The sequence below is a fragment of the Cervus elaphus genome, chromosome 29 (genome assembly GCF_910594005.1).
Source record: "Cervus elaphus chromosome 29, mCerEla1.1, whole genome shotgun sequence".
NCBI classification, from domain to species: Eukaryota; Metazoa; Chordata; class Mammalia; order Artiodactyla; family Cervidae; genus Cervus; species Cervus elaphus.
The window spans coordinates 37,518,079-37,534,837 of NC_057843.1; the positions used below are offsets into that span (position 1 = coordinate 37,518,079).

The following is a 16,759-nucleotide window of genomic DNA, read 5'->3' on the forward strand; positions in this document are numbered from 1 at the left end:
CTCAGCATTAGACACATAAGTCACAGAGTGAGAAAGTCATCTCTTTCTCTTACAAGCCTTCTAATTATGTCAAAAGATTTTCTCTGATTCTTGCTAATCTTCCTCTATAATAACGAGGGCAGGTCTCAAGTTAATGGCCTGCTGTGATCATCAGTATCTTTCTGGGTTCCAATGAAAGTAATTTGCTTTCATTATCTTCTTTTTTATCTTTATTCCCTACTTACAAAAAGTGATACTGATTTTTCATTTAGACTGGTGATATAAGCTAAGCCAAAAAACTTGAAATGAGCTGATCAGAAGAAAAACATTAGACAGATAATAATATGTAGATGTCACATAAATTGCAGTGTTGCTATACAAATAAAGACACCATTCCAGAATTTCTGATCCTTTATGATTTCTTCTGTATGTTCTTTTGAGAGGAATTTGGGAGCCCAAAGGAGCTAAATTGCCTTTGGGACATTGAAGGCAAGGTGTCAGCCAAACTAGAGTAGCTTTTACTTATTTAAGTCCTTACACCACCTTTTGATTTAACAGGAAATCCTTATCATTAATTATCATCACATTGAGCATTGAAGTGAAATGTAATTAGAACTGCATGAACTGTATTACTAAAGATACAGGATCTCTGCAGTGTGTTATTATTGCACCATGGAATTGTGGAACACAATCCTAATCAGATGAATCTGGCTGTAATTTGTTAGGTCATTCAGCTCTTGATCTTAAACCTGTAAAGGTATCATTTTGAGTACTCCATAACACAGACTAACCTGCAACTGTTCTGTTAGAGTTCATGTTGGTCAAGAGGCTGCTTCTTCAAAAATCAGAATAGTAGTTAGTTTTTAGCCACAGTTTAACTTAAAAAGAAATCCAGTGGTCCCAGAATACACACTTGAATGCTCTCTCTCAGAAAATAACATTGTAGATTTATTATTACTGACACGGATAGTATCATCCATTACAATGTTTATTGACAAAGCTTTTCCCATTTTAATATTTCTCATCATTTCCTCAATCAGTATTGCTAGTTGCCTTACAAAGAATTTGACACTCAGCTTATTAGTAGAGATAATGTACACTGTTTCTACAGCATTCTGAAGCAGAACATTGCATGCCCACATCAAATTCAAGCAAAAGCATAAGGGAAATCATTTCAGCACCTCTCAAGGCCTCGCTGGCTCTCATGGAGAATAAGGTGGTGGTGACTGTTCTGCGGACAGTTTCTCATAAGCAGGTGGAGCATTGGGAATCTGTGAGGATGAGAAAGGAGAGCGTGGGCTTGACAACAACACACATGGTTCTGAAAGAGGGATTAAGTCAAAATAGTTAGCATCACGTTTATACTTTTGCTCTGGGTTGAAACTTGTTTGTTTCATATCTACTTTCCACCCGATGAGGTAATTAATGTTAAATTACACAAGTGTGTATGTTGAAGCATTTGGGCAGTGGTAGAGGGATAACAGCAGAAAAAAAAAGGCTAAGTGGCTTCCCCAAAATCTCCTTGGATTATCTTTATCAGTAGAAGTCCCAAGCCCTAACTTACGAATTTTTCAGTCCTGTTACAGACACTGGTCACACTGCATCTTTACCACAAGCATAAATCCTGATAGCTGTGTCTAAAGGCCGTTGCATTTATCAACAGAGCACAAATCTATCAGGTCCTCATTTAATGCTCACAACAACCTTAGGAATATTTCCGTTGTTTCTATGTTACAGGTCAGGAAACTGGGGCACAAGGAGGTTAAATCACTTGATGAATGTCTTACAGCTGGCCAGTCATGGAGCTAAGAGTCAAATATAGTAATTTGGCTCTGGAGCCAGTGCTCTCAAAAGCTATAATTACTGCATCTATACCAGGACTGTCCAGTAGAAATAGAGTGTACCACATATGTGGTTTTAAAATTCCTAGTAGCTGCATTTTCTAAAATTAAGAGAAACAAGTAAAATTAATTTCACTAATATATTTTATTTAACCCCACTTTCATGTTGAAGTGAGATATTATCACTTCAACGCTGTAGTCAGTATAAAACTCATTAGTGGATTTTTATGTTATTTTCCTCATAATAAGTTGTTGAAATCTAGTATGTATTCCAAGATGTCTTAATTCAAAGTACTGTGTTTCAGGTTTTCAATAACCGCATGTGGCTAGGGGCTACAATGCAACTATTGAACAGTGCAACTCTATACAATTAATAATAGGCACTTTTTCCTCTGTCAGATATGTCTATGTTCAGGACAAAAGCAATTATACTAAAAAAACATGAGACAAAAGGACATTGTATCCAGAACCAAGTTATTCCTTTGGGCCTTGCACGTAGATGTTTCATTATTGACCCAGGAAACTGGATATGAGAGGACACAATTTAAGAAAACCTCTGTGAATTCCCTTGTTTTTAATCTTACTGTTTACTTTTTATTATGGTAAAATATACCATATAAAATTTAACATTTTAACCATTTTTTAGTCAGTAGCATTAAGTATATTCACATTGCCCTTGCTTTTTAAATGGCAATATTTTATTCATTAGAGTTAAAAGTAAGAATATACAGAAACACCAGGATGCAGGATCTCAACCTACCACAGGTTTACACTTGTTCTCTTGAAAAGGCAACTTGCTGTCCTGTTGACCAAGCCCCTCATGTGAACATCTTCCTGTCAGGGTACTTTGAGTACCAGCATGAATGTTTTTGTCCTGAAATGTGAATTCATGAAGGTCAGTGGGTGAGAAAAAATAATTGAGTCCATTAAAGAAAAAGAGAAGGAAGCTGACATTTTAAGAATGAGTTTTAATCTTGGCCCTGCCACTTATCCTCAGTGTATCCTCAGGTAGTCACTTAGTCTCTCTGAATTCCAGTGTTTTCATCAGTAATATGAAGATAATGTCACCTACCTCTCAGAACTAGGCTTCCCCAGTGGCTCAGTGGTAAAGAACCCACCTGCCAATGCAGGAGATGTGGAGTCGGGAAGATCCCTTGGAGGAGGAAATGGCAACCCACTCCAGTATTCTTCCCTGGAAAAATCCCATGGACAGAGGAGCCTGGCAGGCTACAATCTATGGGGTCACAAAGAGTCAGACATGACTGAGCACAACAAAACACCTAATACAGTGCCTGACATCTATTAGTCAATGAATATTTTTGAAAGGAAGGAGAAGAGTGAAATATAAAACTGGATCTCAGAGAATGATTACAAGAGGAGTAGATCAGAGCTCTGGAGGCAGGAGGTGGTTTCACAGTGAGGAGAAACATAGGAACAGCTTGATTGCAGGGACACTCTGTCTATTTCTGCCTTCCCCATAATGACAGCAATATATCTGAAACACTGTGAATGCTTGTGTTGTGATAGAAATACTGTGGTTGTGGTGCTGAGCTTCCAAGTCACATCACAACAATGACAAGTCAGCCTAAGGCTGTTGTGCACTTTGAATTATTGGGGGAAGGGGTGGGTAAAAGCTTATAGTTTGGTCATTTGCATAGGTTGAGGGGGTGATACTCTCCATCCCTAGAATAGAATGACAAGTTTGTGCAAGACGGATACACGTACCAAAACAGGGACTGCAGATGCACTCTGCCCAAGTGAAGTGGAATATTTCATTACTGGCATTGTTTTAAATTGCTGGCACATTGTGATCATAAAAAGCAGACTTTTAGTTGCTCTTACCATTAAATTCTCCACAGTAGTCGTTCTCAACATTTAGAATGCAGCAGTGTCACCTGGGGGGCTTGTTAAACAGATTGCTGGGCTTGCACCCAGAATTTCTGACATAGTAGGTATAGGGTGAAGCCCTATAAATTTGCACTTCTGGCAAGTTCCCAAGTGATACTAATACTGCTGGTCCAGGGCTCTCCAGACAATGCACTTCCTTATTGCCTGTGCCTGGCATGACCCCGCTACGATCTGACCCTTAGAGGAAGGAGGAAGTCAGATGGGGGCCATAGAAAAGGAGGGAGTATGTGTCGCTTCCAAAGGGACAAACCACTGCATAGCTGCGAAGTTTTGCCAGATCTTTTGATTTTTTTTTTCAAAAAATAAACTAGAAATTAAGATTTTTACATAAAGTGTTACTTTTAAATGTTTGCACCTAATTCAGTTTTTTAAGTTACAGACCCAAACATTATCTGTGAACCAAATCCACCAGCAGGGCATGAGCAGCTCTCTGAGGTCCTGGCTGAGGGGAACTAGAGCAGGAAGGCTGTGCCAGTGTTCAGTGCCTCCTCCGCAGTCTTGTCTGTAGACTGTGGTTGATTATTGGTGTTACTGGGTTGAAAGAGAAGGGCATCCGGATGGGTCTCCCAGGGAGGAGAAGTGTTTGGATCATCAATTGGATGAGACCAGACATGGTTGGGACTGGTACCTATAGGGTCTGCCGGCTGTAAAGTTTTCCTAAACTCTACTCTGAAATCATTATTGACACTACCTTTTGGAAGGATATAAGCACAAGGACCCCAATCTTGACGAGAGGATCCAAGGAGTTCTGCTGCCCTCCACAGCTCCTAGTGATATACCTCCAGTAAGGTGCTTAATGGGCTTCCTGTGTAGCTCAGCTGGTAAAGAATCTGCCTGCTACGCAGGAGACCCTGGATCGATCCCTGGGTCAGAAAGTTCCCTTGGGGAAGGGATAGGCTAACCACTCCAGTATTCTTGGACTTCCCTGGTGGCTCAGAGAGTAAAGAATCTGCCTGCAATGCAGGAGACCTGAGTTCCATTCCTGGGTTGGGAAGATCCCCTGGAGGAGGGCAGGGAAACCCACTCCATATTCTTGCCTGGAGAACCCCCATGGACAGAAGAGCCTGGCGGGCTGCAGTCTTTGAGGTTGCAAAGACTCAGACATGATTGAGCAACGAAGCACACCACAGCACAGCAGGAGGTGTGTTAATGTGAATGCATTCTCTCCCTTTACCTCGATTATTGGTTTTATTCCTTATTTTTTTGATCCTCACCTACCATAGGTTAGGAGCATGATTCACTTCCCCAGTTCACTGCCAATTCTGTGTATTTGCATCAAACTGCAGTGTGTGTGTTCAAACAGGGTCCTGGGTCCCACCACCAGAGACGGTCCCAGACTCTACATTTTAGCAAGAACCCCAGGTTATTTGAGTGCAGGGGTCTCTGACTGTACATTGAGAAACATGACACTGAAAGACGTGAGTGTAAAGTGAGCTGTCAGGAGCTTGAATTTTTCCCCAAGAATCAGAAGTGTTATGTCCTAAACTTAGAAGTGAAAGAATAAAATTCATAAATACGAAAGCCAACTTCCAATGCCTTATAAATCATTTTTCTGCAGAAAAGCATTTCTGCAAAAAGCAGTCTTTCCTTTCAAAAGATGTTTTTCGGGTCTAAGAGGAATTGTTGGGCAAGGAAGAAATTTTAGGAGACCTTACTTCCAACTAACCTTTCTACCATTCTGTGAGCAATGAAAGTGGAAAAATAAACATATTTCAAAGCTTAATAAAGGTTGATAAAAGTGGTACCTGAAGCTTGCATTAATTGTCATTTGTGTTCTTCTGTTTTATAATGAAAACAGAATCACCAAAGAGAGACAGGGAGGTAATTATGTAATTAAATACAGTACTTAATGCACTACTTTACATAATTTTACCTACATTTCTTAGACTGCTGGTCCCCAACCTGGCTTTTCAGGAGATATGAAAGTCTCAAAACAAGATTTTAATATTAATTTTAAAAATAAATGACTCCATTTTTAAACATTAGAAGGAACCAGGGAATTTAAACACAGTTTTTAAATCTCATAAAAATTCCATAAACTCAAGTCACTGGTCTAGAGCTGGAGGACTGGATGATGGCAGGTTGAACAGCAAGGCAAAATGCTCAGCGTCTAAGTCCATGACTCAGACTGTCTTTCTTCCATTGAACGTATTTAAGATAAGACAGTGTTGAAGCAGAATGGGGGGAAAAAGTTGCTTTTTTGTCTGGGTAGCATTAAGCTAGCAATTATGGACAGTTAAGGAATGGATACCAATATGTTGAGTTTGTAGAGCTTTTATTCCTTGAAAGACTAATCATTGTTTTTTTTATATGTAAACACAGAATTAATTTTTTTAATTATAGAAGAAAGCATATATTACATAAAAAGTGATACGCATCATGTTATGTCATCTGTGTCTAGGTGTATAATAGAGCAAATGAGGCTCAGAGAAATGAAAATCTAAGGCCACCAGTAAGTCAACAGCAGAGTGAGACCAAATCCTCATGCCATACAATTGGGTGACTGCTGTGTGCCAGGCATCGTGCTAGGCTCTGGAAGTAAAAGGGGAATAAAAACTACTTTCTGCATCAGCTCCAAATGGGATGAAGAGAAGGAGTGGAAGAAGCAAAAAGTAAATAACAAATTACAAGGCAATGTCATAACCTTGTTCTAGAGGTACACATGAAGTGTATAGCAGAGAGCAAAGAGTTATATTCCCTAATCTCTCAACCCAAGGCTTTGCTGTGGTTGCAGTCCTATTCAGACTCAAGAACTTCTCCTTCCCATAAATGCCACCACACTGGAGGGCTGCTGCTTGGTGACTATGTCTCCCACGTTCACCCTGATTTTCATGATTTATATCTGGGACACCATGGCAAGATGGGCGTTAGGAAAAGGGTCACATGGGACTTCCCAAGCTTTCCAGCAAGGAGAATAATTTGAAGCTACCATTTTCACCTTCCCCTTCTTCTCAGACTGCCAGAATCTAGCCCTCCACCCAGACCAGCCCTCCTCTCCATCACAGAACCACTTTCTCTGAATGAAGTGTTGCTAAATGAGGAAGGGGACTTTCCAACATCTTTTGTAAAGATAAATTTTTTCCCATTATATATCAACCTCAGAAGCTTTCAGATCTGTAATAACAAAGAGAAAGGAGAGAGAAAAATGGCAACTCTCCTTCTATCCTGTTGCTCACTGTAGAGAATGCCTTTGGATGCTTAAGTTCCAAACTACTACCTGTCTTTGAAGCAAGGTTTCTGAAACCTGTAGTCTTCACAGGTTAGTGACTCTGTTGATGTTGCTCATTTTTGAAGGATCCTGCTTTCTGTTAACTTCCTGCTCGTGTGGGTAAAGGAGCAAAAATCCTAATAAAACCACATTGAGCATCAAAGGAGGGAGGAACCTGTTAAAAATCTGGCGGTCCTTTGTGCTGCTGAGGGGTGGACAGTTTCCTCACTGCACTGATGGCTATGTGGGTCCTGGCTATGCTGGACTGCTTGCTAATAGAGTTAGAAGAACTTGGAATTCCCAGGAAACCTGGAAAGAAAGGAGTGAAGAGGTAGGGTAAGAAGAATGGGCCACTAAGTGGAGTAACAGAGCCAGTGGGAATCCCCAGAAGGACTGGTAAGACCTGGAGTGTCTCATGTACTTCTGTTCACTATGCAAGAGGACCATGAAGCCTTCCCCCTTGCCCCCAAAACCATCAGCTACATATGCAGGCCCTCGAGTTCGCTGTGAGTGGAATCAGAAAGATGGGCCAGGTTCCTGGTTGGGATTCATGCTGGGCAGAGGCAAAGGAAGACTTATAAGATGTACAGTGTAGAGCAAGATGCATCAGAACCATGAATCAGTGCTGGAGGTGATCGTGAGACTGTCACCCCACTCCCCAGAACTTCAGAGAAAGAAGGAGAAGGGAGGGCCTGGAACTGGAGGGACTCAGCCGTGGGAACTTTACTGACCTTCAAGCTTCGGTATCCACTTCGCCTTCTGCAGTACCAGCAGCTGAGAAGTAGTAGAATTCCCAGAATCACTGTCAGGATGCCAATCCCTGCAGCCCTGGCCCGAGAGACAGACACGTCCACCTTGGTGTGGGAACCTTGCTCCAGATTATGATGAAACATGCGTCAACCTTCTTTCTTCACAGGGGCTTTGCGATCAGAGCAGTGCCTCCCAGTCCCCAAGGAGTATTCCACTGCACCCCACCCCAGGCGCCCATGGGCCTCCGGCACACATATACAGAGACAGAACCATCTCTAGGAGCCTCTCAGGTGTGTGTCCACAGCAGCAGTGCTAACTGTCGTGGGCCCCAGCGCCCAGGCTCCAAGAGCAACAGGTGCAGTGGCAGCTGACCCTTCTGTGGACTGAGTTATCTCTCCATCAGGGCTAGTTTAAAACATTTTCCCCAACTGTCAGTCCACAAAAAAGAAACGGAAATTAACTTTGACTTAATGTCTGCTGTAAGCTGGGTACCATGATAACCATTCTGTATTCGTTAGATTATTTAATTCTCACAACAACCCTGCCAAGCACTATGGTGAGCACCCTGCTATTGGCTCTGTCACAACAATCCTCAGGGGTAGGTATGACATTCATTTCACATTTGACATCCCCAAGACTTTAGGCTGGTAAAATGCCCAAGGTTGCACAACCAGAGAGTGGCAGAACCAGCATTCACAGCAACTGGCCTGAGGTACCCAGCCAGTGCCTTTCTGACCGCATCACCCCTTCCTGAAAGGAAGCTGTTACGAGGGCATTCAGTGGGTTCTCATGACTGAAGGCAGATGATTCCATTCCCAGCATGCCTGTGTTCTCATTCTACCTCCTAAGTCTGTGGTCACCCCCTCAGGCATCTTGACACACACAGAGCTCTGTTTGAATTCCCCACACCACAGTCACATTGTGCTCACACACAGGAAGTGAGAGCCAAAAATGCTGGGATGTGCCAGACACACCATTAAGAACCCATTGCCCAGCCCGGCAGGGCTCCTCAGATGTCACCCAAATACCTCCTGCAAGGGAGTTGCCTGAGATGCATGTTAAAGTACAGATCCTGGGCTCCTGACCCCACGACCTACTGAGTCAGCCTCTTGGGCGGCAGTGCCTAGGAAGCTGCATTTTCGCAAGCTTCATAGGTGGCTTATGCCGCCTCAACTGAGAATTTCTCAACTGTGGTTTCACAGAGATAGAGTCTGTTGAGCCACCATGCAAATCCTGAAAAGTATACTACCGAATACCATGTGCAGCTCCACCCCTCAAGAGTATATTTTTGCTCTTGGGACATTTTTTCAGAAGATCTCACCACCACATCCCATTTCACCATGCAGGGGTATTAGAGAATCCCACTAGGGTCTTCTGAAGAAATGCTCCAGCCTGAATTCCTCTTCAGTGCCTTTGACAGGTTCTCCATCTCTCTTGCCCCTGCAAGTTCACTCCAGTAAAGCAATTCAACAGTTCTCTCCCAAGACAGCAGGTTTGCGGGAAGTTCTGAGCAGATCACTTAAGAGACGGTCCAAACAAAACCCAGATCGCTCACTTGTCCTGTTGGAGTCTCCACTCAGAGAGGGGCCCCTCCCACCGCCACCACCCCTTACCCACTCTCGTCCTTGCAGAGTATGTCCTGTGGCCTGTGTTCCCATCACAGCACTTATACCTGATGAAATTACTCCCATGCCTAACTCTCCCAGTAGGTTGTAAGATTTTTTTTCAAAGGAGAGAATAGCATCTTGAGCTGGTGTACACTGCTTAGCACTTAGAAATGTTTAATCATGCAAAAGCTTATTTTAAAATAATTCATAATACAAAACACCTTTCTTTAGGGTAAAACACTGATGCAAAGGTTATGACCAGCCTCTTCACCTTGGACTCAGTTAGCAGGTGGAGGGACACACCTGCCCTTCAACCTCACTGTCGTTTAGCAACTTGCCTCTGTTCTATCTGCGAACAACCTCTGGGAGCCTGAGTGGAGTAGACAGGCAAAGCTTGAGGACAGAGGCATCATGCTCTCAGACAGGTGTTTTTCAGCCTGGGAACCCACGGTAAAGGCCTCATAGCCAAGAATGCAAACAAAAATGGCAAGATCCAGGTTTTTGCCTTCCCTCCCTCTTTGCCTCTTTGGCCTCAGAGAAACCTGAGACCTTTTGTAGGACCTCAGGGTCTCCTTACCTCATTGCCAGGTTTATTTCTGGAGAAATAAACACTAGAGAGATTTACGGACAGACATGTGCTGGTGGAAGCCAGAGGCTGTGTCAGCAAATGGCAAACTGTATCCCCGCTGGGTCTGGTTTTGAACTTACTCTTCAGCTGTGACATAAGAATGGCTGTGCCATTTCCGGGGGGAACCATGGAAGAAGTGAGCCTCTTCTCTTGGCATCTTGTAGGGTCAGGCCACAGGACGCCTAGCAGCAGAGGCACACAGGTGTCATTTCATGCATCCAGAGTGTTCACCATCTCAAAAACACCCACAAAAACATTCTCACTAGGTGACAAAAAATGACATCCAAACCCTCTGTTTTCTCTCTGTGAGAGGACTTGTCCTTGTTTCTTTCACAGATATAAAGTGGGAGTTGCTCAGGTTTTTAACTCCTTTCTACCAACTAGAATTTAAGTTCAAAGAAGAAGCCACAAACTAAAGGAAAAAACTTTCAAACTGAGTTGTGATTTGACCTTTAATTTAACCTATACCATAAACTTGTAGAGAAACAAACAAAAAGCATTTTTATTCATTGCTTACTTGCCCTGGCTCAAGACAGATTAATAAGAGGAGTTATTTCTCTCCAGAGGTATTATTTTATATCAATCCTTGGACAAATAAAAGGCTATGATGATATAATGTACATGTGCCTTAGCACAGATTCCTTCAAGCCCATTTTCCAACAAAGGGAACTGTCCCCAAAATATGAAATTTTAAACTATGATACAAGGAAACAAACAAACAAAAACCCCACGAACTTCAGTGGTCATCATTAGAGTGTGCTTATTAAAAACCAACAATGATTTCTCTTCTCTCCTTCCTATTGTGTGTTTTTCATTCCTTTTATTGTTCTCGTGAATTGCATAGGTCTGATCCCCATAGAGTTATATTAATGAGCCCGTTTAAAACAGCTGAAGAGAAGTGAGAAAGGGGAGTGGAGAGTTCACCCATGAACCCTTTCCTTGGGGCATTTCATGTGTAATTTGCGCTTCCCAGTTGTAAAGAAGTCACCCTTGACCTTACTGATCATCTCAGGTGAATAATGTGGAAACGAATTCTGCATTAAGTTGTTTTCTGTAAATCTATAGCTCCAGTTTCAAGCCTTGGCAAACAGTTGGAGGACAGCAAATGTACTTCATCCTACCTGAGCCAAGAAAAGTGGTTCTTCAGGGGACTAGACACAGCTGTTCATGAGCCAGTTACAGCCTGAAAAACTGCTTTTCCTGGTTCTCTGCTTTGCTTACGGGCAGTCTAGAGGTAGGACCTAGGAGGAGATTTTGTGAACCCTCACAAGTCGGAGAATTGTGAATATTGAGGAGAATTCTGCCGACATCCAGGTATCAGGGAGGCTGGAGGAGTCCACTGGAATCTCCCAAACCCTGTTCTGTCCTGAAAGAGTGGGTGAAAAGGCATTGCTCTTACCTGCCTGCCTGGGACCAACTCCGTCTGCTGGCTGCCGTTTGTGTGAAGATTGCTTCTCTGGCTCTTAACCTTTTTAATTTTTTTTTTTCCCCCTGGTCTTGAGTCCCATGTTAATCACGAGTCTGGATTTCTGATGGGGTCGTTTGTGATTGCTTAATTAGCGTGAAAGAAACCAATTTCATTCCTCTCCTCAAAAAGTCATGGCTCACTGTGGCCTCTTTTTTCCCTTAATCCCAGAGTTTCATCTTAGGGAAGTCATTAGTTTAATGCTGATCCCTCCTCTGTAGGATTGCCAGATAAAATATAGGCTTTCCAGTTACATTTGAATTTCAGATAAGCAGTGAATAGATTTTAGTATAACTGTGTCCCATGAAATATTTTTGGTGCAAAAAATTTATTTGCCGTTTACTTGAAATTCAGTCGTAACGGGGCACCCTCTACCCTCCCTCATCTTCACCTCAAAGTGTGGGTGACCCTTTGGTCTCAGGCCTGAAGGTCATCTAGGAGCACGACCTCCTGATCAAGAGGAGGAATTAGAGGATCCCTGAAACTTCCTGAGCTAAGCTCCCAGGTTTTTTGTGACACCCCCAGAGACAACTGTCCCCTGGGAAGAATGAGTTTCTTGCATTGGCAAGGAGCAGAGAAAATTTCCTCTTTGAAGGTGGATATGACCTACCTAGAATTTAATTGAAACCAGGGCTAATTCAATCTACATAGCCTGCTCTGAGAGTCAAATGTGTACAGCCCAGAAGCATTTCAGTGGGACAGAATTATCATTGCTCACCAGCTCTCTGTAACCATTGTAAACAAGCAAAAACTAAACAAAACACCCACTAGAATTAAGGAATGTGAGAGTTCTCATCAGCCAAGGACTTAGATTAAATGACCACTAAGGTTCCCCTTTACGGCTTCCTTGGTAGTTCAGATGGTAAAGAATTTGCCTGCAATGCAGGGGACCTGAGTTCAATCCCTGGGTTGGGAAGATCTCTTGGAGAATGGAATGGCAACCCACTGCAGTATTCTTGCCTGGAGAATTTCCATGGACAGAAGAGCCTGGTGGGCTACAGTCCATGGGGTCACAAAGAGTTGGACATGACTGATCGACTAACAGAACTACAACATGAGGTTCCTTTCCCCACCTTGCAAATCTTATGGTTCTTTCCAGTTCCCACTGGACTGTCTTGTGTGAGGGCATTATCAGCACTGGATAATCAGTGGAAATGGCATGGGAGAAATGAAACAGCATGAGTGAGGTTGATCTTCATTAGGTGAGATCCTTCTCTCCTTTCTGAAAAGGAGAGAAAATGCAAACAGATCTGAGCGACAAGAAGGAGTCAGCCATTCAAAGATGGTTGGAGAGTGTTTCATTGAGAAGAACCAGTGCAAAGGCCCTGCAGCAGAGAAAGAATGTGACTTGGTCTGGACTCCCAGAACTGAGGCTGATTTAGGAGATTTCATAAGAAAATCAGGAAGGATACAAGCCTTTGGTGTCAAGGGATTTGAGGAGAGCAACTTTAACCTGAGGCTCAGGTTTATGCCCAATAACTCCTAGGAAGGCCTAGTGGTGGGTGCTAGTCTAGAAAGAAGGACTCAGTTCTTTTATTTACTTTTTTTTTTTTAAATTTTAATGTATACTTTATTTTTTAGAACAGCCTTAGATTTACAGAAAAATATGAAGATAATACATAGATAACCCACACCCAGTTCCCCTATTATTAATATCTTAAATTAGTTACAATAATGAACCAGTAACTAAAGCCATATCTTACTCAGATACCCTTAGTTTTTTTACCTATGTCATTTTTCTGTTCTAGAATCCTACAAGACATGTTAACTAAAGGATGCTGTACTAAGTCTAGAGACTGAAATGTGCCACTAACGTGGCCCCCTGGATGATGAGCCAGACCAGAGAGGAGGAAGGTACTGACCTGGATCTCCAGGCAAAGTGAAGCTCCTGGGTCTCGCTCAAGTCCCTCAGTGATGTGAGCTAATCCGGGGGCCCTGAGTGTGCCCGGGCACCTTTCCAGGGTGGAAACTGCAAGGCAGCTGGCATTGTCCGCTCCCCAAGAAGAGGCTCTGGGACCAGGCCCAGCACACTGGGGATACTGTGACCTGTCTTGGCACTTCCCCTCCAGCCACTCTGCTTTTTGGAGCTCAGCAAGGGAGCCCTGATCAGATCTTACAGGGGCATCTCTTTAGGTCTTTGAGTGGTTTTTGCAGCCTCTGGGGTACCCAGTCCTGTTAGGGTGAAGCACCCAGGAAGAGCTGGGGTGGCTTCTTTAAATAAGTCACCAGGGACCCTCAGCCTCAAAATCCTACACATCCCGTTTCCTGAAAGTGCCCCCAGCAGTTTTCCCTTTGCCTCAGGCTCCTAGTCACTGTCCCTGGACTGGCCGAGGTCCCAGGTTCTGCCCCAGAGCCAGTCCAGCCCAGCCCAGGCTCCACCTGCCCTCACCCTACCCCCACCCCCCTAGTGGTTTCTCTTCTTCCCTGGCATAACCTTCTTCCCTGGTGTAACATCTACCCACCACCACCGCCAACAGGCTCACAGTTGGGGCTCTAAAGTCCAAACTGCCTGCACTTCCTCTCTTCGGTCTGTGTGACCTTGGATAAATCATAAACCTCTTAGAACCGTCATTGCATGCATCTAAAAAAAAGAGAGTTATTAATAGTACCTACTCCCTAGATTGGTTGTAAAAGTTAAAGGAGATAAGGCTTACCACCTGCTTGGCATAGAATGAGTTTAACGATGGTGTGAGCTGTTACTACAAGATTGCCGTACCCACTACCCCTTTGGCCCAGTTCAGACCTGCCTTGCGTGTGGGCGTGACTCTGCACTTCCCGTGCCCCAGACTCGGGATTGGAGTTTAGCACCCGGCCGGCCACTGACTTGTTCTCTGCTGCCACCTGGTGGTCATTGGTCCCCTTGCACCGCAGGCCCCCACATGATGAAGCGGCTGAGACGGATTGCAGAGATGCCCTCTTCGGTCTTTTCAAAACTCTGTCGTGTTTTTTTTTTTTTTTTTCCATTTATTTTTATTAGTTGGAGGCTAATTACTTTACAATATTGTAGTGGTTTTTGTCATACATTGACATGAATCAAAAAAAAAAAGAAGAGAAAATATTAAATCACTATATGAACTTCTATTGAAATAGACAAGATAAGGAGGATACTGAGAATTTAAAATAATAGTGAAATAGAAGCAAGATATCTAGAATATATTGATAGAGGCAATTTCTTAGAAAGCATAATGGATTATTATTTTCTATAAAAAAGAAGAGCAATATTTTCAAAAATTTTAGGAGAATAAATACTTAGCCAGTGATGTTTATTATAGCTTCAGTAATGTCAATCAACCATACTTTAATAGTACTATATTGTTCAACATTTAAACTGAATATCTTGAGGTACCAAATTGAAAAGTTCAAACATCAAAGAAAAATTGCAAACATCCTGGAGATCAAACCCAGTCAATCCTAAAGGAAATTGACCCTGAATAGTCATTGGAAGGACTGATGCTAAAGCTGAAGCTACAATACTTTGGCCACCTGATGCGAAGAGCCAATTCACTGGAGAAAACACTGATGCTGGGGAAGATTGAAAGCAGGAGGAGAAGGGGACAACAGGATGAGATGGTTGGATAGCATCACCAACTCAATGGACATGAGTTTGGGCAAACTCTGCGAGATAGTGAAGAACAGGGAAGCTTGGCGTGCTGCAGTCCATGGGGGTCACAGAATCGGACATGACTGAATAACTGAACAACAACAAATTGATTCTAAAATGTAAATTTTCTATCATTTTATAGTTTGAATCTTAGGTCAGTTTAGAAATTTTTGGCATTTTTGTGTGATTTTCATGATTGTACAAAAGACTTCCTCTTTGCCTATAAACTTTGGAAAATATATTTAGAGTCGGTATTGTAGATAAAAAAAAAAACAAAACCCTGTTGTTCACAGTGCTCAGGAATCGGAGTCCTCTTCACTTTTCCTTCTTGGGGATTAGAACCTTCTTCAGTGCCCCGCAAGACCGTCAGCTCTTGCTCTCTTACCACACCTCGACGGAAAATGCTAGAATATTATGAAAGGCATTGTTGTAAATGGGAGTTGTTGGTGCTGCCCTTTTGTAGGAGAAGGTAAACAAACAGAACTTGCTTATCAGAAAGAGGAGAAGACAGGTAGACATCTCTGCAGTTATTGAAGCAGGCCGCAGACAGTACCCTCTCCCTACCCTCAATGGAGTCCTGGACCCAGTCAGAATGGCCTTGAATCCCAGCTCCCATTATTACCTGTGTGACCTTCGGCAAGTTTCTTAAGCTCTCTGAGCTTCGGCAACCCCATCTACAAAATGGGAATTAATAATTATTACAGAATTGCTGTGAGATTTAAATGAGATAAAATATGTAAAATCATCCAGTGCAATGCCTGGCAAATTAGAAAAACTTGAGAAAGCCTGATGCCTCCAGGAATCTCCTGTGGATGTGCAAATAGCCTTAAGAGGGTGGGATAGCTGCATAAGCCTGTGAACTAACAATGCTCAGCTGTGATCTGATAATTGCTCAGGGCTAATCAGTGAGCAAGTTATACCGCCTGTGGCATAAAGGGCCGTTGGTCGGAGACATTCTGAGTGTGGAAGTGGTAGTGGTGAGGTCCAGACGGGAGCAGAACGAAGGTATAGCTACACAGGGGTGCCTAACAAGGAAGGTCCAGCCTCCTGGGAGCCTCTGGAGGACAGCAGGACACCCCCCACCCTACCCTCCTCCCCCAGGCACTCTAGAGCAAGGATCAACTTCTGCGGGTCTCAGGCTGGACTCTCACGAGGGCGTCAGCAGGCTCCATCAGTTCCTCCATCCAACAGGTAAGTTGTTCGGGGAGAACTCGCGTCAGTCCCGAGGCTTGCACAGAAGCTGGTTGTGTGTGAGAACAATGGCCCCGTTCCTGAGGCTGTTCAGGTGCAGAAAAAAGAGCATTAATAAATCAGAAATGGGATTTAATAATCCTGTGGCCACTTCTGACCAGTCAGCATCAAGAGGGATGGGCCTGCGGGACTGAGGGGAATGATCTTTGCGGTGGAATGCTATGTTTACCACCATGTCAGATAATATTGGAGCACCCCAGATTCCTGCCCAGGAAATAGCGGGGGTGTGGGTTCTTCTTGGGGACAGGAGACACATGAGAAGTTTCTTAAAGGAAGAGGAGTTTCCTCTGAGTCTGGAAAGGTGAGCAGGGGGTCGCCAGACATGAGATGGGAAGGGTGTGCTCGGTGCAGAGGATAAGTAAACGTTCGCGAGTCGCGACTTGGGAGCCAGCTTGGGAAGGTGACATCCACATCGGGGGAGGGTACACAGGTGTGGGACGGCCTGGCGGGTTTGGGGGACTGCTCGAAGTTCTGTATGGTTGGAGTTCCAAGTACAGAAAAGGAGTGTCGTCCTGAGATTC

At 43.5% G+C, this 16,759-nt stretch overlaps 1 protein-coding gene across 5 annotated transcripts; it reads right to left on the reverse strand.

The window, feature by feature from the left end:
• Positions 1–900: 900 nt before the first annotated feature.
• Positions 901–14,109, reverse strand: MLANA (melan-A). 5 transcript variants are annotated; one of them, XM_043891152.1, is made up of 6 exons: positions 14,041–14,109; positions 12,460–12,608; positions 10,002–10,103; positions 7,668–7,764; positions 2,581–2,694; positions 901–1,250 (listed from the first exon to the last, which is right to left on the reverse strand). In XM_043891152.1, the coding sequence occupies exons 3-6, from the start codon at positions 10,076–10,078 to the stop codon at positions 1,182–1,184; spliced, it is 357 nt and encodes a 118-aa protein (XP_043747087.1). In that variant the 5' UTR covers positions 10,079–10,103; positions 12,460–12,608; positions 14,041–14,109; the 3' UTR covers positions 901–1,181. The 5 variants fall into 5 exon arrangements, with proteins under 5 accessions (XP_043747087.1, XP_043747086.1, XP_043747089.1 ...); XM_043891151.1 differs by lacking the exon at positions 14,041–14,109 and adding an exon at positions 13,249–13,273; XM_043891154.1 differs by lacking the exons at positions 12,460–12,608; positions 14,041–14,109 and adding an exon at positions 11,321–11,398 and having other exon boundaries at positions 7,668–7,710.
• Positions 14,110–16,759: the final 2,650 nt, after the last annotated feature.